Source organism: Bubalus kerabau, chromosome 19, assembly GCF_029407905.1.
Source record: "Bubalus kerabau isolate K-KA32 ecotype Philippines breed swamp buffalo chromosome 19, PCC_UOA_SB_1v2, whole genome shotgun sequence".
Lineage (NCBI taxonomy): Eukaryota > Metazoa > Chordata > Mammalia > Artiodactyla > Bovidae > Bubalus > Bubalus kerabau.
In genome coordinates this window covers 31092088-31117526 of record NC_073642.1, presented here as the reverse complement: position 1 = coordinate 31117526, position 25439 = coordinate 31092088, and the positions used below count along the sequence as shown (strand labels likewise).

Here is a 25439-nt window from a genome sequence, read left to right as displayed (position 1 = left end):
GCCCCGGCCCTGGGCCCAGAGCACCTCATCTCTCCCATAAAGACCCACTTAGATTCTAAGTCCTATTAATAGATTAACAACCTGCAGATCAAAGACATTTCAGCACAAAGAATAGCTAGTCAATGAGGAAGGACCTTGGAAAGAAGGAAAGAAATCCATGTTTTCTTGTATTTACTCAGACCTTTAACTCCTGTCTAGTTACTCCTTGGGCATTTTGTAGCATTTATCCCTCCTGTTTTTCTTCCAAATTCTACAAAGTGCCAAGAACCCCTAAACTACTCCTTGTTGCTACCTTCTGATGTTACATCATTTACAAAGACTGCAATTGCCTAGGACTTGGCCCCCTTTAAACTTCAGTAAGCACATGTTCCCCTGCCCCTAGACAGTGTGATCAAGACAGCCAGGACCCAGATTTAAATCCACCCATCGCCAGCTACATGACCTTGGGCAAGTCACGTTTTCTGAGATTATTTCTTCATCTGTGAAATGGGATAATAACGTCAAACTCTGTAGACTTAAGAGGTGTTCATGGAGTAATCTTATTCAGTAAAGTATCCAACACAATCCTAGATGCAGAGTAGATAATCAGTTCTTCTCCCTCCCTCCATCCTCCCCTCAAACAATTTTTTTTCAGGGACCACACCCAACAGCTGGAAGCAGCAGAAGCACCATATGGAATCAGAGAAAGAGGGGAGAGTCCTGCTTTGCCCCTTCCCAGCTGAGTGGTATTGGGCCAGTCACTTTGCCTTACTGACCCTTGGGTTTCCCATCTGTAACTAGGAAATTATATGCCATGCCCCTCCTCACAGCATTGCTGTAATAGTTCAAAAGAGAGGGGCTCTTTTAGGGCAATGGCAATAGTGAGCACAAAGGATTTAATGGAGTATTCTCCTCAGGTTGCTTGCTTCTATTTATCACCTGTGAGAGGAGGGACTCCCAGACTGAAAACACAGTCCTCTTTGTAGAAGTTCTGGCTTTTCTGCCAGGAATACTTGGCATGAAAATGAGTATCATGTTCACAACTGTAAAAGAATGTATCAGAGCAGGATGTGAGCACCCAGAATTCTGGCCTCTTGGTGGGCAAGGGGGAATCTAAGATGCTTGTTAATAGTGATTGTGTGGTTCAGAAAAGGTTTCCGTTTCCTCAACGCTAATGTGGGAGAAAGAGGAATTACAGATGGAAAGAATCTTATAAAGGCCTGTCTCTGCTCTAAAGTTCCACATTCTCTGAATCTCTGGTCACAGATATGACCTTCTTTCCCACAGCTGTCCACTATAAATGTCCAATATAAATGATGGATGGTGAGGCAGTCTCTGAAGGCTGGTCAGCCGTCCCCTGGGCTTCTGAATTGTTTCCTGCCCATCTGATAGCAATTGATTATGCCTCTGATGACTCTTATCCTATCAACAGGGAGGCTTGTCTGTTTAGCTGATGGCTGCTCCTTTCACCAGAGGGTGGCAAAATAGTGTCAGAAAACCCCAACCAGGAACCTCAGATACAAAAGGAAAATGTAGAAATACCAGGGGTCATCTGCCAAACTTAGATCCTTGCTCCTATTGGAACCCGGACCTTCAGCCTTAGCAACTCAAAGCCAGGGCCAGCAGCATCAGCATCACCTGGGAACTGGTTGCCCGCCCACCTTCTTCACCCCTGGAGAACTAAATCAAGACGCTCTGGGGGTGGAGCCTCCCAAGTGGTTCTGTTGCCCTGCTCTCAGGGGTTAAAGACACAAACCACCTATTTTAAAGCATGAAGCCCTGGCCTTCTCATCGAAGTCCAGGTGTGGGCTGAGTCAGTGCGGGAGGCCACCTCAGGCTCCGCTACCTCCCAGCCGTGGAACCCTGGGCACGTTACGGAACGATTCTCAGCCTCAGTTTCCTCACCTGTAAAATGGAGACAGTACCTACAGAATCAGCTGTCCTGGGATTAGAAATAACCAGCGTGTGAGCTGGACCCATAAAAGGTAACTAGTCAGCGATGGCTCCATTTGCTGCGGTGGATGGCATTTCTTTAAAAGCCCCGGAAGACACCCTGGCCTTTGTCACAATAAGCCTCTAAACACAGTCTTTTAAACCCCCTCAAGTCCCACGTTTGGATCCAAAGGCTCAAAGAAAGACAAGTAAATCCTGTCCTCCTCCCTAAGGGACCCAGAAGGCCTGAGATACTCTGCCCAGGCCATGGTCAAAGGCCAGATCAGGCCAGGAGAGACCTTAGAGGTCATCTCGATAGACTCCCTCCTTTTCCCCCGGAGGGGCTGGGCCCAAGGTCAGGCTATGAGATGCTGGCAGAACTGGGCCCTGCACGCACTCACAGTCCAGGGCTCTCCCCTGCTCCGCGCTGACACCCTGCGCCCCAGCTGCAGGGGAGCCAAGATCACCCACTTGCCCCCACTGCACCCCTCAAATGGATCGGTCCGGGCCCGCCACCCTCAGCCCCGCGTCCCCTGGACTCTCGGCGGCCGGAAGTTCCCGGGTCCGCCCAGCCGACGCGGGCGCGGGCGCCAGACGGACCGGGCAGCGCCTCCCGAGGCCAGGCCGCCCCCTGGCGGGCCCGGGGCGCGCGGCAGCCGGGAGCCGGGCGCCCGCCCTCTCCCGGCCGCGGGGCGGAGTCGCCGCGCTCCGGGTCCGCTTCCCCGCCTCCCAGGCCCCCGCCCCGCCCCCTCCGGTGGGCTGCGGGGCGCGGCGCGGCGTGGCTGGGCGGGGCGGCGGGTCCGGCGGCCGTCGGAAGCTGCCCGCCGCGGGGCTGGCGAGGGCCGCGGGCGCGGGGCTCCGGCGGCCGCGGATGGGAGGCGGCACCCGGGCGGGCGAGCGACGCCGCCGCGGCCACCATGGGGAACAAGCAGACCATCTTCACGGAAGAGCAGCTGGACAACTACCAGGTGAGTCCGGCCGCCCCCGGATCCCGAAGCGGCGCCCTTGGTCTCCCTCCTTTCTTTTTTCCGTCGCTTGCCGAGGCCTCCCGAAAGCCGGTTTACCAGGTTCAAACCTTGCTCTGCCTTCAGCTCGACGCGTGACCTTGGGCCGGTGACTTCTCCAAGCCTCAGTTTCCCCACTCAAGGAATGAGAGAGCTTTCCAGTTAGAAGATTCTCGCAGGCGTGTCTCTTTCTGCTCCCCTTTCCTCTCTCTCATTCAGACTTCTTGCTCTTGGCCCCAGTCTGGACCCAGACCCCTTCCCGACCACTCATCCCAGAGCCCACATTGGCGCTGAGATGGAGTCCTTAAACGTGGGCTGGAGGGAGGACTCTCCCACCCCTCAAAACCCGGGAAGCCGCCGAGGAGAGTGAGTCTGTACAGCAGAAATGAGCTGGGTTGGAAGTGAAGCGCGTCAGTACTCAAATACGATTCTGGGTTGGGGATGTCTTGTTACCTATTGGGGTCTTTCCCTCTGGCCCCAGCATGGAAGTAATTGCACAAGAAGTCAAGCCAGGTACCAGTCTTATATGGTCACCTCTCCGAGCTCCCTTAGGCCCCAGCAACCACCCCTTTAGACCCCTCCTAGGTCCCTCTGCTTCCAGAGTTGGGGAGCTGTCCAGATCATATCCCAGTGCCCTCCCACCTATGTGCAAACTTTTCTGTGGTTGTAGGATGGAGCACAAACTCCTGACTTGCCCAGAACCCTAGCCAGCCTGCTGAGGCTCTTTTCCTGCCCTGCACACTGCAGCCACAGCAGAGCCATCCTCCTTCTCTGACACACCGGGCTCTTTCCTGCTTCTTTTTTGCACATTCTCTGGGATGCTGCTCCTCAGTCTTCAGATGGTCTCGCTTATCCTCCCAGGCCCAACTTTGATGCTTCTTTCCAGGCTCTGCCAGGCAGAGGGGCCTAGACAATATTGTAGCCTATGTGAAGCATGACTGGGGGAGATGAACACCAGCAGGGTCTCCATGGCTGCCCCTTGCCTTCGTGAACATTTCAGAATCAAGCTTGAAGTATGGGTCCTCTGATGTGGGCACCCCTTTTGCTCCTGGAAGCGCTGGTTGTCAATAACAGTACTTTCTCAGCTCCACGTGAGTCTCTGAGAAGGAGTGGGGGACGCCACATCGGTGGAATGCCTTCGGTGTACCTAGCGCTGCAATGAATGCTCTCTATGCATCAAGTCATTTGATCATCACTGAGAGCAGGATTATTAGCCCTGTTTTATAGGAGAGTAAACAAAGGCTGAGGAGCCATTCAGTCAGTACCCTGTGCAGTCAAATTTCACACAAGAATTTGACTTGTGAATTCAAGGCTCAGTCCTTCACTGGGGCTGGGGGCTGTGTGTACTCTTGTCCTTAAGGCCCTCGCTGTCTGCAGAAACAGACCGTCACCTCCAGAGAGGCAGGCGGTGAATGTGCTCTAGGGGAGGGCTCTAGGGGGCAGTGGGAGACCTGGAGGGAAGGGGAGCTTTGCTTTGAATGGTAGATCTGGAAATAAGACAGCACTTGCACAGACCCTTGAAAGATCAGTAGGATTTTGCTCATCAGGGCCGGAAGAGGCCTCCCAGGCCGAGGGGACCGCTTGGGTAAAGACCTGCAGGTGGGGCCAAGCAAGCAGGTAGGCCACGCTCAGAAGAGTCCCCTCATGGGGGTGGGGAACCTGGGTTCCCACTCAGTCCAGCCTGGCGTTGAGTTACCCTTCGGAGTCAGGATAAGTGCTGGGTTCTGATCCTTTGCCAGAGGCTGAGCTCGGTGGGAAAAGTGAGAGCTGTGAAACCGGAGAGCCCCGCGTCTCCCTCTCTGAGACTCTCCAGCCGGCCAGGGCCAGCCAGGGCCGCTGGGGGTGACCCCGAGTAACAGCCATCCCTCCCCAGCTGATCCCCAGCGTTTCCTGCCCTCTTTCCCAGTCCTGATCCCCAAAGTTCAGGTGTCTCCCTAGACCACCTCTCCGCCTTCCAGATCCAACCCCCCACCCCGACCCCTCAAACTGCCAAGGGCCCACTGCCTTCCCCAGGACCCTCCACTGCTCCTCCAGCTGGTCTGACACTTTGCCCTGCTGTGGCCCATGTTTTCAGTCAAGAACAAGTCCTGTGACTCAGCCTCTTTGGGGGCTCACCTGGGGACCCCCTTCTCCATCTCCACAACCGGAAAGGGGCCAGGCCTCTCAGTTTCAAGTGAACTGAAGATGTAATTTCCATCCACACGCTGCTACCACAGTCCCTCAGGTTCTTACTCCATTCCCTTCCCTCCTTCTCATTTTCTTTCAACAGACACAGCATGCATCCCCATTGTAAAGCAAGTTTTTCTTTAAAAAAGAATTCCTGGGCCCAGAGTTGCACTGTACACATATTATCCAACCCTCTACTGCTGTGGGAGGCCCTAGGGAGCTGTCCATCTCTCGGTTGTGCATGCCTGGAGCAGAAATGCAGGGTCAAAGATGTGCTGGATCTTTCTAAAACATGGGTGTGACCCTCTCCTCCCCCTGGAATTCCGCAGTGTCTTGGGATAATAGCATAAGCAGAGTGCAGAGCAAAGCTCACCCCGGCCTAGCCTGGGATCAGCCAGCCTCCAGACTCATTCTTCACCCCTCCCCTAGCACCCCAAGTTCCAGGCACACCGAAGGGCTTCTAGCCAAGCATGGCCTCACCTCTGGCCTTGTTCTCCTGGTGCCCTCCCCTCACTTCTTCAGCAGCCCAGTATGACCCATCTTTCTGTCCATGCCAGGCCTCACCCTCCTGAGACAGGCTCCCTGATGCCTTCCCCCAGCCCTTCTTGTGGCCACAGGATGGTTTATACCCAGTCATCAGTGTTTACTCTCCACCCCGTTTCCTGTGTGTCTCCCGCTCAGGTACAGAAAAGGCAGTGGAGAGCATTGAATGAATAGACGTTTGGACGAATACTTGTTAAAGCATAGCTCTAAGGAAGGGAAGGAACTCCAGCGATTCTGAGGTCCTGGCTTGAAGTCATGGAGGGGCTGTAGTTCTGTACACTTTAGTAAGCCACTGTCCTCTGGGTCTCAGTGTCTGCGGCTCTCAAACGGGAATGATACTAGCTCTGCTGTGCTCGTGTCAAGGGTTCTTGTGGGGATTAGTTGAGCTGTGTGGTGGTCGGCTGGGTGGTGCCCAGGCTTGCGCTGGCAGAGCCCTATGGAGAACCCACTCCAGCTGGGACTGGCTGTGGTTTGGCTTAGGACCACTGGCATAGGTAGACCAGCAGGGAGGCTACCTGGACAAAGTACTCCTGAGTTGAGCTCTGGAACATGGAAAGGATTTGGGTAAGCTGAACAAGGTGGAGAAGGCAGTCCAGATTGGGAGAGCAGCGTGAGTAGAGGCTTGGAGGAGGAACTCCAGCCTTAACTGTCCTAACATTTGCACTTCTACTATGAAAGCCCGGCCTGCCCTGCCTTCTGCTGCCAGAGTCCTGAGGGCCCAGCTCGCCTGAATTATACCCCTCCATCCCTCACTACTACCCTTTGTGACCCTAACCTGAGCTGGAACTCTTCCCTGAAGACCCATCCCTGTGAACTGGCAGGGGCCAAGCAGTGACATCTGTTCTCAGTGGAGTATAAGGAAGAGGTCCTGCAGAGCTGTGGCGCTAACCCCCTGGGTAGCTGAGCAGATGGAGGTGGGCAGGGTTTTTGTTTTGTCTTCAGGATGAGGGCAGACACAGAGCCGCGGGCTCTGAAGGGATGCCTTTGGGACATGGGACACTGGATGGAGTGTCCAAAATGGGGAGGGAAGCCCCATCAACTGTGGCCTGTATCCTGCACCTTAGCTTGTTTGCTTCTCTCACTGCCCCTTTCAGAGAGGCAGTATCCCATTTTTACAGACACAGACACTGAGGTTCCAAAAGGAGACTGATTTGCCTAAGGATCCAAAGCAAGATGAGAAGTTGAATCTGACTATTAACCCTTTTCCGCTGCCAGACTGCTCAGAGCCCTGAGAAGCTTTTAAGGCACCTGCTGTGTTCCTCCTCCATGAGCTGCCTCCCTGGGATGAGTTCCAGGGAAGTAAGTCAACAGACGGAAGAGCAAAACATAACTCTGTGAGCAGGTTCATGGCAGCTTTAATGGTAATGGTAAAAACCTAGAAATGGCCGTGTCTAAATGTTCAGAAAGAGGAGAAAGGTTAGATGAGGCAGGGCCGATGCCTTCAGTGAGATATTCCCCAGCCAGTGAATTGCTAATGTAACTGCTGTGGAAGGAAGGTTTATGTGGAAAAGTCTGGTCACTCATCCCCTCATCTGTATTGCGCATGTACCGTGTATCATATGGGAATACACAGCGGAAGCAGGAGATGGAAAGGTGGGTATCGGACTGGCCTGGGTGGCCTGCGGCTGTTTCCTGTCAGCGTGCAGTGGTCAAGAAGCCTGAGTTCCAGCCCAGCCCTTGGTCTGTGTGTGCGACTTAGGGCAAGCTCTTCAACTTTGCTGAACCTCAGTTTTCCCATCCACAGAATGGGAAGGTAATGCCTCGCTCCCCACCCCATTCATGCTAGTGATGAGAACGAAACAAAACTGGACATTCAGAGCACCTACTGACCAGCCCGTGATAATCACGGACTGGTTGTGGTGTGGTTCTCAGCTGCACGTTGCAGTCATCTGATGACTTTGAAAACTGCTGATGCCCGGATCCACCCTCAGGGACTCTGTCATAATTGATCTGGGGTCTGTTGGTGGTGATGGGAGAGGACGCAGGAGTTAAGCAGTCCCCAAGTGATTCTGCTCTAGAGCAGAGGCCCTCACACTTTATCAGGCATCACCATCATGAGAAGAAACTTTTCTAAATGCAGATTTCTGGGCCCCACCCTCCCAAAGTTGCTGATTGTAGGTCTGGAGAGAAGCCCAAGAGTCTAAATTTCCACTAAGTCCCCAGGAGATGGTGATATTGCTGGTCCAGGAACCACATCTTGAGGACCATTGATGTGGACAGATGGAAGTAGTTGCAATAAGGGACTAGGGTCATGTGAGAAGCTTTCCCATCTGTTACCAATAAAACTCACACATCAAGACCCAGACACTTCCTTTCCAACCCAGGGGATTGGAGAGAGGAGAAAAGAGAGGGGAGGGGAGGGGAGGGGAAGGGAAGAGGATAGGCAGGGGAGGAGAGAGCAGAACCGGCCTCTTCCACATTCACCCCTGACACCCCCACCGTGCTGATTGGAAGCACCCCGACCCTTCTCGCTGGGGAGCTTCAGGCCGCAGAAGCAGCTATGGGGCTGACAGAAGTCTGTACTTGGAAGACCCAGCTGGGCGGCCTTTGCTGCCTGTTTCAGGTTTCTGGGGTCTCCTGAAATATCAGCCCACGTGGTTTCCATCCTGTCTGAGTCTTAGGCCTGTGGGGCAGGGAAGTCTCTGCCCACGTGGGGTGTGGAGGGGACACTGCTTCCCCAGCCTGAGCCTCTTCTAGACCCTACAGAGGAGCCATCGCTGAAAGCAAAGCCTTGCCTCCCCAGCAGAAGCTCCTGTGTTTCTCAGAAGAGCCAGGCAGCGTGAGGGTCCTTAGTGTAACTCCTGCAGAACAGCAAGTGGCTCAGGACAGACTAGTGGGGCCTGGAAATTACCACCAAGCCTCCCTTTTTGGCTCTCCTTCAGGCGCCACTGGAAACCCCAGATGTGCCTCCTGTGGGCCTGCTTCCTTGGATCCTTCTCAACGTGCTGTATAGTTGCCCCAGGGCCCGGGGCTCCAGGCCTCACCCGGTGCAAGCCTGGCTGTCTGCACACCTGGGCTGTGGCCATTAGCCCCTCATCAGAGCCAGCTGTGGTCAGCTTGCCCAGGAGGCCCTCCGGCTCTGGGCTCCCTCATGCTCCAACAACAGGCCAAGGCAGAGGAGCCAGACGGCAGGGGATAAGCACAAAAGCCCTTCATGGTTGGGTGTTTTGTGAAGTGCTGGGTCCTTTTCCCTCCATACTTCCCATCAGGCCTGGCATAGTACCTGTCATCACCAGACTGGCTGAGCTGTGGACAGGGGCATGACTGGGGGTCAGGTTATCCAGACAAAGGCAGGACCCCCAAGAAGAGTTTACAATCTGGGTGACCTCTGGACCGAGTCCTGCCCCCACCCTGAGTCATGCCTACCTGGGGAAGCCTCCACCCCAGCCTCCGTCCAGATGCTGCCAGCTCCCCCCTGCCCACCATCCTCCTCCCCCACAAGCCAGCCTCTCCACTGCCTTCTCTAGCCCCGTCTGTTCCTGTGGCTACAGATGCAGTTAGATGCTGGGGCTTCCCCAGTCAGTGTGCCTGGAACTCTCAGCCTCTGAGCAGGGGGCTGCTGCCCGCTGCCTCTCAGGACACACACCACCCACTGCTCCTCGCGGCACCATCCTTGGGGGCCGCCGCGTGGATGTTGGCCCTGCAGCTGGGCAGTGCGACGCCCTGTCGGTCCTCACTCCTGTTTGGTCTCCTGAGCGTCTCCCAGCCACTCCCCTCTCCCGCAGGGTATCCCCCGGCCCCTCAAATCAATGGCATCCACCTTGGAACTCTCCATCGGCTCCCCCACCCAAATGCCCTCCCCCCATGTGTGCCTCCCAGCCCCTCATGCTGGACACTCAGCTCCCTGGCTCAGGTCAGAAGTTTCAGGAGGCGGTTGGTGGCCCCACGAGACTGCTCCCCTCAATGGGCCCGGGCAGCAGGGCTGGTGGCTGTGCCTGTGTGGCTCTGAGCGAGGAAGAAAGGAGCCCGGGGCCCATACAGCCGACTGTATGCGTGTTTTCCTTCCACAGGACTGCACCTTCTTCAATAAGAAGGACATCCTCAAGTAAGTGTGGCTCTTGTTCACCTCTCTGGGGGCAGGGGTGGGGCCGGCCACCCTGGGGGCGGGGGGGTGTGCAGGGTCCGCCCAAGCTGGGGATAAGCTTTTCCGCCTCCATCAGCAGCCTAGTGTGGGCTGCTGTATGAACTCAGGAACTGGCCCACATCCTTCTGCCAGGAATGGAACGTCTACCGAGTGCGTGCCAGGCTCCATGGTGGGCGGTTTCAGGAACATTTTCATTTAATCCTCACTGTGCCCTTGTAACAGGAGAATCCTTTTATCCTCACTTTACAGATGGGGCTGAGCAGCTTGGCTAAAGTCACCCAGCCAGGGACTGAAGACCTGGCCTCTGACTCCAGGCTGCTCGCTATTTCACTGCCCCCCTGAAACCTATCTGACTAGGAGGTCCCTGTCATTAGACAGGGATCCCTAAGAGCCCCCACGCTCAGGCTCTGATGTCCTTCCATTCCTGGGAGGTCCAGAAGTCAGGGACATGGCAGGATGCCCTCACTGCCTTTGAGCTGTCCACTGAGAGTCTCTTTCCAGGACAGTCCCTTTCTTTGGGGGTGGGGTGGGCCTAGACAGGAGAGATGAAGGTTGTTGGCAGCCTCAGAGCTCCAGGACCAGATGGAGGGCAGGACTCATAGAATGCCAGGAAACCTGGTCCCACAGGCCTTACCAGGCCCCCCTGCCTGGACTGTTAGGTGGCACTAAAAGCCAGCATGGTCTCAGGACCGCTTTCCCTGGAGGTCGATGGGCAGGCTGGGCTCGATCCTGTCACACTACCCAAGGGAGATGTGGTCTATCATTGCCATGACCATTCTGCCCAGACAGTGTCCCTTGTCCCTTCCTTTGCCCAGGCTGCTTTTCCAGCTTGTACCCTGGGTAGGTGAGGACACCCACTCCTACCACCTCGGAGAGACAGGGTCAGGGGCAAAGCCTGCAGCCCTTGGCATCAGCAGAAACCTGGGCTCCACTTCCCAGCTCTGGCCTCAGACCAGCGTGGAGCCTTGCTGAGCCTCTGATTCTTTTGTAAAATGGGGGTAATGATACCTTAGCATGGCTGAGAGGAGGAATGCCAGGGTATGTTTTTGATAACGGAATTTGGCCTGTAGCTTGAACGATGTGTGGGTTGGGGTTCCCATCTGGACAGATGGTCCTCAGAACTGTCACAACACAGTGGTCGCCCCAGCCCTTCCAGTGGCACCTCTTACCTATGACAGTTCTTGGCACAGATCCTCATTTAAGCCTCACCACATTAATCCTCTGTTGCAGGGAGCTCCCACCATCCTCACCCCCACCTCTGTAGATGCCAGGCCCAGGTTGCTTGTCCTGTGAGGCCCACCACCATTTTTGTTCGGGCAACAAAAGCTTGTCCCTAGGCCTTTGCACAGGCTGCCCTGCTGTGTTCCTGCACATCCTTCAGGACCCACTCCAGAGTCATCTGCTCTGTGAGCTCCCAGCTATCTTCCCCCCAAATACTTTTGCAAGCCTCTTAGGGGGCTCTGTGGGCTCATGGCTCCGGTCCCATTTCCCCCTGGACTTGCAGTCATTCAGGATACAGGCTCCTCACACCTGGCATTGGGCACAGCACCAGGAAGCACTTGAAGAATGTGTGGATGAAGGATAGGTAGGGTTGGCCAAGGGGAGAACATTCCAGGCTAGGAGCAGTGGGGTCAAGGGCACAGACCTGCTACCTTCCCCATCCATAGGGGTGTCACTGAGAGTAGCAGGGTTGCCCGGGGGAAGAGGGTGGCTGACAGGCCAGGCCAGGAATTGGATTCAACCTGATAGGCTTTTGTGTGGGGACCCTGATCTCTTGGCAGATGATCAGTCCCAGGCAGGTAGGTGGTCTGAGCAGGGGTAGGGGGTCTCCTGGCTCCCTACAGTCCTGGCCCACCCAGCTCTGCATCCTTCTGTACCAGCCTCTGTAGTTCAACCCAGGCCCGGGATCCACAAAGTGGAGAAAGGACCCTTTCTGGTAGCTGGACACCCTCGCTGAGTCCTCCGCTGTCTGCTCAGTCTCTGATTCCTTCCGGCCTCACTTCTGTGTTAGCACTCTTGGGGGACCAGACCTGGTGCTTTTTCTGCAAAGTTTGGTCGAGTGGGGTGGAGGAGGGGTGAAGCCCTGGGAGCAGGACCCCTGTGATCTGGTCCCCACTGTGTGCCACCCGCTGTGTCTCAGTTGCCACCTCTGTGGCGTGGGGATGAGAGTGCCCCGGCCCTGTTTTTCCATGGGCCCCAGTGGCTGGGAAGGCGGGGGTGACAGCGTCGTTCAGCATAACACAGGCTGCTTAGAGTTTTGTCGCCTACCCGTCCACCCTCAGGAAGGGCGGTAAGGCCAGGCAGCATGTGCGTGTGGGATTACTTGTCCAGGCGTGGCCACGATGGCTCAATTCCAGTTTCAGTCCCCTGGCTTTTCTTTAGCCTTCTCTCTGAGCCCCGGCAAGAGCCGGTGTGACTGACCACCCCTGCCAGGCGCGCCCTCTCCACGCTGTTCACATCTTAGGTCCAGGTGGGACAACCGAGGGCCCGAGCCCAGAGAGGGCGCGGAGAGGCCCTGGCCAGCAACACCAAGCCAGGCCAGCGGCAGAGCCAGGCCCCGGGCCCAGGGCCCTCCAAGCAGCCTGTGTTATGCTGAACTACGCTGTCACCCTGCCCTCCCAGCCACGGGGCCCATGGAAAAACAGGGCCGGGGCACTCTCATGCCCACGCCGCAGAGGTGGCAACTGAGACACAGCAGGTGCCACACAGTGGGGACCAGATCGCAGGGGTCCTGCTGCCAGGGCTTCAGGGGCCTTCCAGCGCTGTATCCCCACCCCTACCTGGATGGGTTTCTGGGTGAGCTGCACCCTGAGTAGCGACCAGATGGCGAGGAGGAAACGTGAGCGGCAGGTTCTTCTTTGCAGCTCGGGACCAAGCTCTCTGGCAGCCTCGGGTCAGTGATACCGAGTCTCAGATACCCATCGGGGAATTCTCCCCTCCCCCACTCCTCCCTACTCACATACACAACACCCCCCCACTCCAGAGTGGATCCAGTTGCTCCCCAGGGCACAGCTCTTCCACCCCGATGCTGGGCCTGACTGGGCAGCCCCACCTTCAGCCACCTTCTTCGCCGTAGGTGACTCCCCCAGCCTCTAGTTAGCCTGTGCTCCTGAGCACAGAGACCCAGCTGGCAACTGGGGTGCTTGCCTATGGGTTACTTCATCTTCTGTTGTATTTTCTCAACCATTTAAAAACTCTGCATAATTTATTTTAATTACTTTTAATTTTTATTTCACCTGTGCTATGAGATGACGGTAGAAAATTAGAAAATAAAGCCGATCATGAGAGAACAAAAGATTATCTGCAGTCCTGCCGCCCAGAAACAACAGCTGTTAACATTTTGATATATTTGACCTTTAGGTACATACTGTGCAGGTAGTTTCCCTTTGTGTGTGTGTTTATTGGAAATTTTGATCAGGTTGTTCTGTAATCTGCTTTAAATTTCTCTTCCTTTTAGGCGACTTGTGAAGATAGATAAGATTTAAAAAATGATCTCACCACCTCTTCAGTTCATTTAGTTGGACATACAGGTTTGCAAAGTTTCACTGTTACGATTAGCACCGTAGGGAACATTCTTGGGACACCTTGACGTGTAACCCACACTGCTGGGATTATTTCCTTAGGGTACATTTCTAACAGATTTCTGGATCAAAAGATGTGGACATTTTTCAGGCTTTTGATTTTTATTTCTAATCACTCTCTAGCAGCCATGCCTGAGTCCCCATTTCCCTGCTTTCCCAATCGTACTGGCTGTTACATCTTTCTTGTCTTCTGTCCCCAAATCATTCACTGAATATCCCAAGGGTCTCAAACTTTGTTGCCTGCCTGGGCCAACATGCACTGCAACGAAATGAACCTATGTACCCTGCTGGGAATGTTTTAGGACCAGGATCTGCAGAACAGCTCTCCTAAGCCCCAGCTGGTTGTGACCTTGGGGAAATCAAGCCTCAGTGTGATCAGGGAATCAAGGTTTGTCATTTAAGTTTAATTTGTAAGTGTTATCAACTAAATTTTAAAACATTACATGAAAGCTAGTCATGAGTGTGGACCACCAACCCATCTGTGACTTTGAGAAGAATTCATCTTCTCCTCACTAATTTCAAATGCTGTTTGTCATGGACTAATCTCATTTATACTGTATTTGGGTTGCCTCTTCTATACCAGTGTCTGTTCCTCACGGTTTTATTTATTGTAGTTTTAAGCAGTTTTCACATCCAATGGTGCAAACATCTGCCCAGTTACTCTCTTTTCATGGTCTCCCCACAACTCTCCTACATTTATTCTTCTGAACAGACTTTTGAATCAGGCTGACAAGTTCTCAAATATTTTGCAGATTTCAATTAAGACTGTATTCATTTTATAGGAATATGAAGAGAAGATTGCCATCCTTATAGTAATAAGCCTTTCCAAACAGGAAAGTTATCTAACTCCTTAACGATTTTACATCCTTTGGTAAAGTTCCATGGTTTTCTTTGTACGCATTTCATATTATTTTATGTGTAGTTGTTTTGAGTTTTTTGGGAGGTTGTATTGTGAATCAGATCTTTTTTATATAGTATTTTTGAATAGGTGAATACTGATAAGAAAACTATTGCATAGAAGAGCTATTGAGTTCTTTCTCATTCAAATAGTTTTTAAACTGGTTATTCTTGGTTTTCCAGCAAATAATAATTTGCCTCCTCCTCTCTAAAGTTTAAGCACACTCTTTTATTTTGCTGACTAATTATATTGACTGGCACGCATGGGGGAAATGTTGTATAATGATGGTGATGCTGGTGATGGTGTTTAGTTGCTGAGTCACACCTGACTCTTTCACGACCCCATGGACTGTAGCCCGCCAGGCTACTGTGTCGGATTTCCCAGGCAAGGACACTGGAGTGGGTTGCCATTTCCTTCTCCAGGAGGTCTTCCTGACCCAAGGATTGAACCTGTGTCTCCTGCATTGCAGGTAGATTCTTTACTGCTGAGCCACCAGGGAGGCCCCAGTGGTGATGGTTAGGAACCCCACTTACATGGGAATGTTTACTTTGTCATTTAAGTTTAATGTTGGGTGTTGATTTGAGATAGAGGGTATCCTTTTGTTTATGTTTGACTAAGGATTTTTAAAGTTTTTTTTTGGTTATGCCACGTGGATTGCGGGATCTTGGTTCCCTGACCAGGGATTGAACCTGGGTCCTGAGCACTGAAAGCACTGAGTCCTACCTACTGGACGAGCAGGGAAGTCCCAAGGATTTTAATTTTTTTATTGATGAAAATTAATATGTACCTTAAAATACTTTTTATTAATACTCTAAAAAATTGAAGCAGTTCACAAGTATGTGAAGTGGTAAGTGAAAGTTGGCCTCCCTCTTATCACTTTGCTCCTGCCCCACAGGGACCATCTGTGTAAACATGTGGTACATGCTCTTCAGATATTTTTCTGTGTCCATACAGTTGTCTCATCATAAATGCAGGCATCAAGTTGATTGAAATATTTGTTTGCTGCCTACTAATGCAATTTGTAGTCACAGATTTCCAAACATTGACCCTGCCTAGCATTCCTGGAATAGGTCCTGCTTGGTCCCAATGTATTATTCTTTCACATGCTGTTGGACCTGATTTACTAATATTATTTTATAAGACTGTTGCATCTGTATGTGTAAGGGTCATACATACATTATTAACTTCTTAAAACAAACTGGGAGGCCTTTGCTCTTTTGCCTCACGCTCTGGACCAGTTCAAGTAGCAGAGATATCAAGCATAGGTATCATTTCTACTCCTGGGACTTAGGAGGGGACTGATACATACATCTTGAATTCAGTAGTGCCCTTTATAGGGACAGTGGGTGATAGGAATGCAGTTCTGAGACAGTTTTGAAGTTTTTCCCACAGTGATTCACCTTTACAAATTCTCCTTGAATTTTCTTAAAAAAAAAAAAAAAAATCCAGTATTCCAGTCATGGAATCAGAACAGATCCATGTCCCAGGGCAGCCTTCGCACCCCAGAAGACACCTCCTCAACTCCACCAGTACCTGGAGACCTTCTCCCAAATCCCCCCTTTCCAGGTAGCCCCTGACATGGCAGGCAGTGTGCTAATAGCTATCTGTTGAGGCAAGGTGGTTTTACTAACGCCATCCTTTTTAATCCTCCTAGGCCTGAGGAGGGTAGCACAATCCCCGTCTTAGTGATTCGGAAGTCTGTTCTCCAGGGGGTTAACCTGCTTGCCCAAGGCCGCACAGCTAATGAGAGGATTAGGCAGGGCTCCAGCCTCAGTCTGACTTCACACTCCTGCTGCAGCCACCCCACGTAATTCTGGAGGTGTAAGCCAACCCCCAGAAACACCCCGACAACACATCCCAAATGCCCAGGTCAAGTAGGAAATGTGATGGTCCTCTCGAAAGCATATGAAACTAGACACATAAATGGTGATACAGAGCCCTGGTTCCATGTTTGGGGACAGTATAAATTAGGGCCGATTTTTCCTTGATGCCAAAAGTGAGAGCAAAGAAGGTACCCAGCCAGCAATTGGCTATGTAGTACTGTACTGTAGTAACTTTATAATACTTTTCACACAAATAATACATACAGAAAATAAGACATTTTTAATCTTACAGCACCTTGAAAAGTACAGTAGCATGGTACAATAGCTGGCATGCACAGGCTGGCATCGAGCAAACAGGTTAGAAGAGGCACTGACTGGAGGAGAGAGAGGAGGTGGGAGATGGCAGAGCTGAAGGGTCATCAGCAATAGGAGACGGAGGGCAACCTGCAGCTTCACTCATGCCTGACGTTGATGGCACAGATGCCTTGTTCCTAGCTGATTCAGTTCTATCTACCCTCTTGGAAAACAATCCAGTGATGTCTGAGTAGTAGCTCTTTTTTTCTCATGACACAGAAGCACCGGATTGCATTCTGAACAGCCGCCGCAACCTTGCTGGACTGTTCTACATCGGGTCCTGTGCCTCAGCAGCCAACAGTGCCTCCTCAAATAAAGAAAACCCCCTTGCCGTTTCCTGTGTCATGAATCTCTCTGGTTCTTCAGTTTCTTCTTCCTTTTGTCTCTCTCTATCCTTCCTTTGGGCCTCCCTTCTGTCAGGCCTTCGTTAGTATCAGAATGAGTATTGTCGCAGAGCAAGGAGTTTAGTGAGGTCCATCCTCTTGCAGACCTAGCTTGACACAGATTCTGCACTCGTGTACTCTATACGGTGCTGTACAGTAAAGGACACAAACACACAACCGCTTGTAGGGGACGCACACGTGTGACAATATCTAGCAGTCTCGTGAACTAACGTAGGCGATTGGACCTGGGAACACACGTTTGTGTCTTTAAAAGTTCGCAACTTGAAGGTTCGTGTGTTGGGGACTTACTGTAGAGCAGTGCACACAGGATTAGCCTAGAGCTGGGCACGGAGTGAGCACTTGCTGAACTGTGGCTGACATCGTGTGTGTGCGCTGGGCAAGCAGTTAGCTGCCCTGATGGAGAGGGCTCTGATGGAGAGGGCTGGGGAGCGGGGCCACAAGAGTTGGGTGGAACCTGACGGGGGACTGGGTGGATGCTGAAGGGCCTGCTAAGGATGGGCCTAGGAGTGTGTCACTGGGTCAGGCCGCTTAGAAGAAGACCAGCGTTGCTCTGGCTTTGGGGGTAGCGGGGCAGATGGGCCCCAGGAGATATGGGCCCCTTCAATCCAGGCCCCTGCAATCCTGGCCTCACCTTGAGTAGGTTACCTACCACGGCCCCCCAGTCAATGCCCCTGACACTTATCCCCCCGTCTGGCAGCACCCTGAGGGTCCATGCAACATGGAGGCGGGCTTGTGTTCCAGGGACTCCTCAGCCAGGAGGGAGGATGGGAGGGAGCTGGGGACCCGACCCGTCAGAGAGGAGGGCCAGGCCCAGGGCAGTGGGCTCCATCCCAATAGCTCCCAGCTGGAGAGAGGCTGTGAGTGGCCCAGGCTCAGGGGCTTCCCGGGATGAGAGGGTTTCTGGAAGCTCTTGCAGAGACCCAGCAGCCCTCGGGGCCTAGCTTGGGGGCAGTAGCAACCTGGGCCAGGTCTTCAGCAGGTCAGGAGTGGGGAGCAGTGGAAATGGTGTGGGGAGGGGGCGTTAAGAGCTTCTGCTCTGGACTTCCGGTCCTGGGTTCCAGCCGTAGTCGCTGAGACTTCTAGTTGTGTGGTGGTAGACCAGTCACCCTTAACCTCTTCAGGCCTCAGTTTGCTGAGCTGTGAACTGTGGTCACAGTGCTTCTGTCCACACGGTCATAGGAGAATGAAAGCGGTGACATACCTGGCACAAAGGCTCTTATGAGAGTCTAAAGAGGGACAAATAAGGTGGCACTGCAGGCCCTTGAGGGAGGGGGCTGGACATTGGCAGCAGCAGCAGTGGTGGTGGGGACGCCAGGACCCTATCCGGGTGTCAGCACAGGGCCTGGGCAGAGCTTGTCTTCCCCACAGATGCCATACCCCGTGGGCAGAGGAGATGGTCTCCCCAGGCTCCTGGCCAAAGTGGGCCTCCCGCATGGGAGGCAGGGTGCAGGCAGGGCAGCACTGGGCCTCTGAGGGCCCCGGGGCCTGTGTCCCCTCCAGCCCCTTCTCTGTGCTTCCCCTGTAGGCTCCACGCGCGGTTCCATGAGCTGGCCCCCAACCTCGTCCCGATGGACTACAGGAAGAGCCCCATTGTCCACGTGCCCATGAGCCTCATCATCCAGATGCCGGAGCTCCGGGTACATGAGCGGCCGCTGCTGCCAGGCAGAGCGCGGGAGGAGCCAGAGGAGGCTGGGCAGGGGGGCTGGGGGAGTGTGCCGCTCCGGATGGCGGGGCAGCGGAGCCACCTAGACCTGAATTGAAGCCCCCGCCGTGCCTCAGTTTCCTCATCTGCACTCTGAGCACATGAGTCCCGTGTGTGGGACCCCATCGGGGTGCTGTGACTAGTTGCTGCCCCTGGTGTCAGGCTGTTAGCCTGCATCACCTGCTCACCCCTTTGTTAGGCGGCCCAGCTGCTGTCCTTGGCAGACCTTGTGTGTGTCTGCTTTTGAAGGTAACTTTCTTCCAGCCGCCTCCTCGCGTGGCTGTAGTCTTTCACAGCACAGTCATCCATCGCATCCCCTCTCAGACTTTTAATGTGCACGGGAATCACCTCGAGATCTTGTCAGAATCCTAATCCAGGTTCAGTAGGTCTGGGTGGGGCCCAAGGATCTGTTTTTTCCAGGTGAGGCTGATGCCGCTGGTCCTCAAACCATTTATATACTTGACCTAAGAGTTTCATTTCCCAAGTTCCTTACTTATTAATATAATACACAGAAAGTGCACTTTGATAGTAAGAAAGCATTTGGGTTTTTAGAGCATGTTGCTGTGGGTCTTTGCAAATAGCCCCTCTCCAGGTCTCATATGTGTGACTCTGGGGTCAGGGTATGCAGTTGGGGTCCACATGGCATCCACTTGGGGGCTGTATTGGGCTGTGACTTCAGTCCTGAGGGATAGTAGGTCACAGGCTAAGCCCTGGACAAGCAGCCAGCCTGGCCTAGAGCGGGGGCTTGAGCCCAGGCTCAGAGGATCATTTGAGGGTAGGAGGCACTTGGGAGGAACCGTGGGGTTGTCTCTAGCCCCCTCTGCTGGACTGGGCACAGAGTGGAGTGGCCCAGTGCTGGCCCAGCTGCGGTGGAGGACTCTAGGAGAGATGGGCCCTGAGTGAGCTGGGATCAGAGGAAGGAGTTGCTGGTATAATTTCTCACCTCCCTGTGGGCTGGCCTAGGAAAATTCATAGGAGTTGGGTGACTGCTGGCCTGGGATCTGAGTGATTCTCTGATCCTGACCCAGTCATCCAACCCCTGGAGCCCCACTGCCGCCTCCCATGATCTTGGTCTGAGCTGAGAGCTGTAGTAGTAGGGAACAACCTTTATATTCTCTTCCAAATTAGTCACTAAAGGGATATTGCCTCTAAGCTTAAATTATACATAATGGCCCATATCTGGGAACCCTGCCTCCCAGGTAGTGAGCGTTAAGCTAAAATATCTTTGTTTAGCTCACTGGTAACATCCTGACCAGGCCCACCTGTGAATGACTGCAGGGAGGAAGGAATTAACACCTCCTCTCCGGACTTCCCTGGTGGCTCAGACGGTAAAGCGTCTGCCTACAATGCAGGAGACCTGGATTTGATCCCTGGGTCGGGAAGATCCCCTGGAGAAGGAAATGGCAACCCACTCCAGTACTCTTGCTTGGAAAATCCCATGGACGGAGGAGCCTGGTAGGCTACAGTCCACAGGGTTGCAGAGAGTCAGACACGACTGAGCAACTTCATTTCACTCACTCCAGAGGCTGATGGGAACCAGGAAATGTTTCACTTTACTTCCTCCCCTTTTAGCGTAGAAAGAGCCTGAATTCTAACTTGGGCAAGATGGTTCTTTGGGACATGAGTCCGCCATCTTCTCAGTTTGCTGCTTTTATGAATAAAGTTGCTAGCCCTTGCCCCAGCAACTCATCTGTTGATACACTGGCCTTTTGTGCTGTGATCAGTACAAGTTTGGACTCGGGAACATTGTCTTCTCTTGCATGTCAAGGCAGGAGCCTCCATGTCCTCCCTGGGTAATGGGACTAATCCCTGCTCCTGCTGGAAGAGGCGATGCCTCCAGTGGGCACACTGGGCTCTGCTGAGCTCCCCCTGCTCATCCGAACAATATAACAGAACGTGACACCTGTAGATCTCTCACTAGTGCTGGGCCTTGTTGCTGCTGCTGTTCAGTTGCCCAGTCGTGTCTGACTCACTGTGATGCCATGGACTGCAGCACGCCAGGCCTCCCTGTCCCTCACCATCTCCCAGAGTTTGCCCAAGTTCATGTTCATTGCATCAGTGATGCTGTCCAGCCATCTCATCCTCTGACACCCTCTTCTCTTTCTGCCCTCAATCTTTCCCAGTATCAGGGATGTTTCTAATGAGTCATCTGTTTGCATCAGACAACCAAAATACTGGAGCTTCAGCACCAGTCCTTCCAGTGAATATTCAGGATTGATCTCCCTTGAGTGACTGCTTTTATCTCCTTGCTTTCCAGGGGACTTTCAGGAGTCTTCTCCAGCACCACAGTTCAAAGGCATCAATTCTTTGGCATTTTGCCTTCATTACGGTCCAGCTCTCACAACTGTACAACTGGGAAGACCATAGCCTTGACTATCCAGACCTTTGTTGGCAGAGTAATGTCTCTGCTTTTCAACACACTGTCTAGCTTTGTCATTGCTTTCCTGCCAAGAAGCAGCGGTCTTCTGATTTCATGGCTGCAGTCACCATCTGCAGTTATTTTGAAACCCAAGAAGAGGAAATCTGTCACTGCTTCCACCTTTCCCCCTTCTATTTGCCATGCAGTATTGGGGCCAGATGCCATGATCTTAGTTTTTTTTAATATTTAGCCTTTCACTCTCCTCCTTCACCCTCATCAAGAGGCCCTTTAGTTCCTCTTTGCTTTGTGCCATTATAGCGGTATCATCTGCCTATCTGAGGTTGTTTTTGTTTCTTCTGCCTGTCTTGATTCCAGCCCGTAAACTCATCCAGCCTGGCGTTTCTCATGATGTGCTGGACCTTGTACCAACACCTTATTTTTAACTCATTTAACCCTCTTGCAACCCAATTAAGTAGGTGTGATTATTATTCCCATTTTACAGATGGGGAAACTGAGGCCCAGAGGGGTTAGGTCACAGAGGCATAACAGATGGGCTCCAGGGTCCTCCTAGTGAACCTGCACCCATGGTGACTGCTGTGGTTGTTTTCTTCAGGAGAATCCCTTCAAGGAAAGGATCGTGGAGGCTTTCTCTGAAGATGGTGAGGGGAACCTCACCTTCAATGACTTTGTTGACATGTTTTCTGTGCTCTGTGAGTCGGCTCCCCGTGAGCTCAAGGCCAGCTACGCCTTCAAGATCTACGGTAACCCGGGCCTGGAGCAGGGGCTGCGAAGCTGTGTGTGGTGGTGGTGGTCCATAGGCCAGTTGGTTATTGCTGGTTCCCACCCTGGGGACACTGGGGACACCAAGAACACTTTGAAGAGTGCTTGTCCAGCGCGGTGGCCAGAGGGGACCACTTGTACATGAGCGATACCTGTAGGGTCCTCAGATCAGAGGAGGGAGAGTGGGCAGTTAGCATGAGGTGAGTTCACACGTGGCGACCTCTCAGCAGGGCCTGGAGTTCGTTCACAGGAGAATGCGGGCGGGCACACCCAGGAGAGGGAGCAGCCTATAAAGAGCTCAGGGAAGCACGCAGCACAGGGCTTGGGGAGCTGACGGGGAGACGACCGTGGTGGGATGAGCACAGTGTAAGTCTGGAGAGGTCATTGTGACTGGCCTTCTGAGGAGCCAGCCAAGGAGCTTGGGGGTCACTGTGGGGCTTCAGGTGAGGCCAGGCAGCCCTGTGTTCTCAAAAGATCTCTCAGCATCCTGGAGGTGTGAATTGGAGGAGCTAGACTGGCAGAGGCCAGGGTTCTGGAGAGGCCTCTGCAAGTGGTGAGGCTCGGCTGAGAGGTAGGCTCCTTGGTCCCCAGACCCCGACTCCAGCAACTGCTGCCAGAGATAGGGTGACCTCATTTCACCCCAGCCCAGCCCAGCCCAGGACCCATTGTCCTACTGGCCACCAGAGGGCGCCAAGCACCCACAAAGCCCTTGGTTTCTGCTCCAGAGGACTGGGACTGGGGTCAAACCCTCAGACAGTGCTCAGATGGGAACTCTGAGGCCCAAGGAGGGGTTGGAACCCGTCCTGGAAAAGAGAAGCCACAGACAAACCTCCTGTCCCCCACATCTTTGATCAGCCAGGAGATCCCAAGGCAGTGGGGTCCACTGGGCTGTTTTTTCATTTTCTAGTTTTCCTGTTTATTTCAGGGAACTTTCGTCTACATACATCTCTGCACCCACATTGTATTTGCACAGCAGAGGCATGGTATCCACCTTGTCTACTCTCCACAAACTACACCCACAAGGTTCAAGGAAAAAACTTCTCAGATTCCACCCATTGTCCCCTTAATGCTGGACCCCAGGACATTGCTCCTGGGAAAGGCTATCGTCTGCCAGAGAGGCGAAGTGCAGGGCACACAGCCAGGCAGACATGGGGACAGGTGAAGGGAGAACCAGGGCTCCCCAACCACCCTGGATGGGAGTGTGGAATGGAGAAAGGCAACTGGGACGTGGGGTTTGGTGCTGGGGGGACCCGGGGCCTGACCTCTAGCAAGGATCACCCCCTCCCTTGACCTTAGTTTCCTCATATAGAATGGGCAGGGGGTTCCCCATCTTGCCAACCCTACAGAGAGGTACCACCAGAGGGCAGAGAAGTATCCTTTCTTGTGCCTGCCCCAGGGCCCCTTCATAGGCCAGTGTGGGGATGCGCCATGGAGGGTGCCCAGACAAGAGCTTGGGCTCTGGGGTCCAACACTGAGCAGGGATGTGACCTCAAGTGATTTGTCCTTTTCGAGCCTGTTTCTTCATCTGTATCATGGGGGTTCTAATTGTACCCACTGAAAAGGCTTGTGGTGAAAATTAAATGAGATGGAGCCTGAAGTGCTTACATGAGCATTGTGCTCTTCATCACTACCACTGATGGTAGGGTTTGGCCAGTTGGCAAGAGGAGCCCTTATGTCTAGGAAGCGCTGCCCCCCACCCCAGCCCCGGCCCCCAACCAACCAGGAGGAGGCGTTTGAGCTAAAACTTGATGGAGTCTGCTACACAGATACACGGGAAGTGCCCTCCAGGTAGAAGAAACACCACAGGCGAGAAAGAGTTGATAGTTGGGTTGCAAAGCAGTCAGAAGGGTGTTCGCGTTCCCTCTATGAGCCTGTGTGGCTCGGCCCTCTGGACATGTTCCTGGGCTGTGGGCAGCAGCAGTACCTTTTGCCAAGGATTAGAATCAAATTGTTCCCTGCTCTTTGAAGCCAGGCATGGGGCCTTTCTCTGAGGGCCTTCTGAGTCTCCTGACCTCCTTGTCTGGCTAGAGGCCAGAGGCAACGTGGTGCAGTTTAGAAAATGTGGGTCTTAGCATCAATCAGGCCCTGGTCAGCATCCCAGCTTCCCCTCCAAGCAGACATCTGACCTTGATTCAGTCACTTGACCTGTCTTGGCCTTGGTTTCTTTAGCTCTAGAGGGAACACAAAGTCCACTGTGGGGCAAAGCTAGGAGGGCCATTTGGCCTGGGTCTCATGTTCCCAGGAAGCCTCAGATTTGGACATTCCAAGTGTCTCAGGCTGTCTGTGCTTGCCATCATGCTGGGGGTTTGTGCAGATGGTGAATGTGGGTTTGTTGAACGTGGTGTCCAGAGGTGCCTTGTGGGTGAGCCCACCTTGGTCCCGGTCGGCTGAAGACCAGGATCCAGTGTCCCCAGAGGGTGCACGGGGAGGTGTCTGGTGTGAGAGTGGAGATAAACCCACCCCCTCCCTGCAGACTTCAACACAGACAACTTCATCTGCAAGGAGGACCTGCAGCTGACGCTGGCCCGGCTCACCAAGTCGGAGCTGGACGAGGATGAGGTGGTACTGGTGTGTGACAAGGTCATCGAGGAGGCCGATCTCGACGGTGATGGCAAGCTGGGCTTCGCAGACTTTGAGGACATGATCGCCAAGGCCCCGGACTTCCTCAGGTGCGGCTCCAAGGGGCTGGCTTGGGTGGGGTGGGCCTTAATGGGGGCTGCAGCCAGGAGACCCCACAAGGCTGAGGGCCCTCGCTGCTCCTGAGAGCGGTGGTGCCGCAGGCCCTGTGCGGCCCAGGAGGCAGGTCAGGCTCCAGGCCCAGCTGCCCTCAGCGTGTGCCTGGTGAGCCCGCTGTCCCCAGCAGGGCCGGACTCTTGGGGAAAGGGTAAGACCTGGGGGCCCTTTGGTCGGGTGGGGTTGGACGTGCAGGCACGGCTGGCCCTCCAGGCCTTCACGTGGATTATTCATGAACTCTGCATCCTCCCAGAGGGACTGTCCAGGGTTGGACACAGGGCCTGGTTGGCTTTCTGCAAGGACCTTTACCCACCCGGTCCAGAGCCGCTCACCCCCTCTTGCTCTTTCCTTCTTTCCAGCACTTTCCACATCCGGATCTGAGGACAGTGACCAGAAGCCGACCATCCGGCCCGGTCCCTGCACGAGTGTGACCTCCAAGCTCCCCAGGAGTGGAGCTGTGGCCTCTGGGGTTTACACCCACGAACACTTCTTTGGCCCTTTCAGCAAAAAATAAAAACAAAAAACCTTAACCAGGGAAGGGGGGGATGTGAGGAGCAGGGCCCTTCCCAGTCCCCCTGTGGGCCCTCCCCAGGCCCTCCCTCTGTTCCCCCACCTTCCCTACTCCCATCAGAAATGGCCCCAGTGGGAGGGGGAGGAGGAACCCCTAACAGGGCTGGGGTGCTGACTTGTCCAAGTGCTGGGCAGGCACCCGGGTTGCCCAGGGCAAATGGAAAAACAGAAAGAGGACAAGGTTTAACAAGCTATGCAATCTTTCTCTAGAGCCCACAGCTGGGCTGCACCCCGGGCCCGTCTGTTCCTTCTCCGCAGCCCTTCCCAGTGTGAAGCTGTGGGAACCATGGGTGCAAGGACTTGGCCCCTGTCCAGGTCCAGAGCACCACCCCATCCGCCCTCCCCGACGACGTGGAATCCTCAGTGGTGCGTGCTGTCCACAGATTTGTGAACTCCTGATAGTAAAACACTTTCATGTTCTCTGTGTCTGCCGAGGTTACGAAAGGTTTGTTGATCCCTTTTCTCCTTGAAATCTCCCCGTGAGCACCTCACCTCTTAAGGTTAAGCGCTGCCTTCCCACCTTCGGC

At 53.7% G+C, this 25439-nt stretch overlaps 1 protein-coding gene across 6 annotated transcripts; it reads left to right on the top strand.

Moving 5' to 3' along the window:
- Window positions 1-852: 852 nt before the first annotated feature.
- On the top strand, window positions 853-25337 carry CIB2 (calcium and integrin binding family member 2). 6 transcript variants are annotated; one of them, XM_055556077.1, is made up of 7 exons: window positions 853-1964; window positions 9635-9669; window positions 13166-13238; window positions 18294-18405; window positions 21443-21590; window positions 24083-24278; window positions 24702-25337. In XM_055556077.1, exons 4-7 carry the CDS (start codon window positions 18337-18339, stop codon window positions 24721-24723), a joined length of 435 nt encoding a protein of 144 aa, XP_055412052.1. In that variant the 5' UTR covers window positions 853-1964; window positions 9635-9669; window positions 13166-13238; window positions 18294-18336; the 3' UTR covers window positions 24724-25337. The 6 variants fall into 6 exon arrangements, with proteins under 6 accessions (XP_055412052.1, XP_055412054.1, XP_055412051.1 ...); XM_055556078.1 differs by lacking the exon at window positions 853-1964 and adding an exon at window positions 2778-2879; XM_055556079.1 differs by lacking the exon at window positions 13166-13238.
- The last annotated feature ends 102 nt before the right edge of the window (window positions 25338-25439 follow it).

What these genes read in the sequence shown, in the direction of transcription:
- CIB2 (XM_055556075.1), top strand. Translation starts at nt 8,125, where the DNA reads ATGGGGCTGACAGAAGTCTGTACTTGGAAGACCCAGCTGGGCGGCCTT. An exon ending in TCCAGATGCCGGAGCTCCGG is followed by an intron (nt 18,406 to 21,442) that starts GTACATGAGCGG and finishes TGTTTTCTTCAG; the next exon opens with GAGAATCCCTTCAAGGAAAG. An exon ending in AAGGCCCCGGACTTCCTCAG is followed by an intron (nt 24,279 to 24,701) that starts GTGCGGCTCCAA and finishes CCTTCTTTCCAG; the next exon opens with CACTTTCCACATCCGGATCT.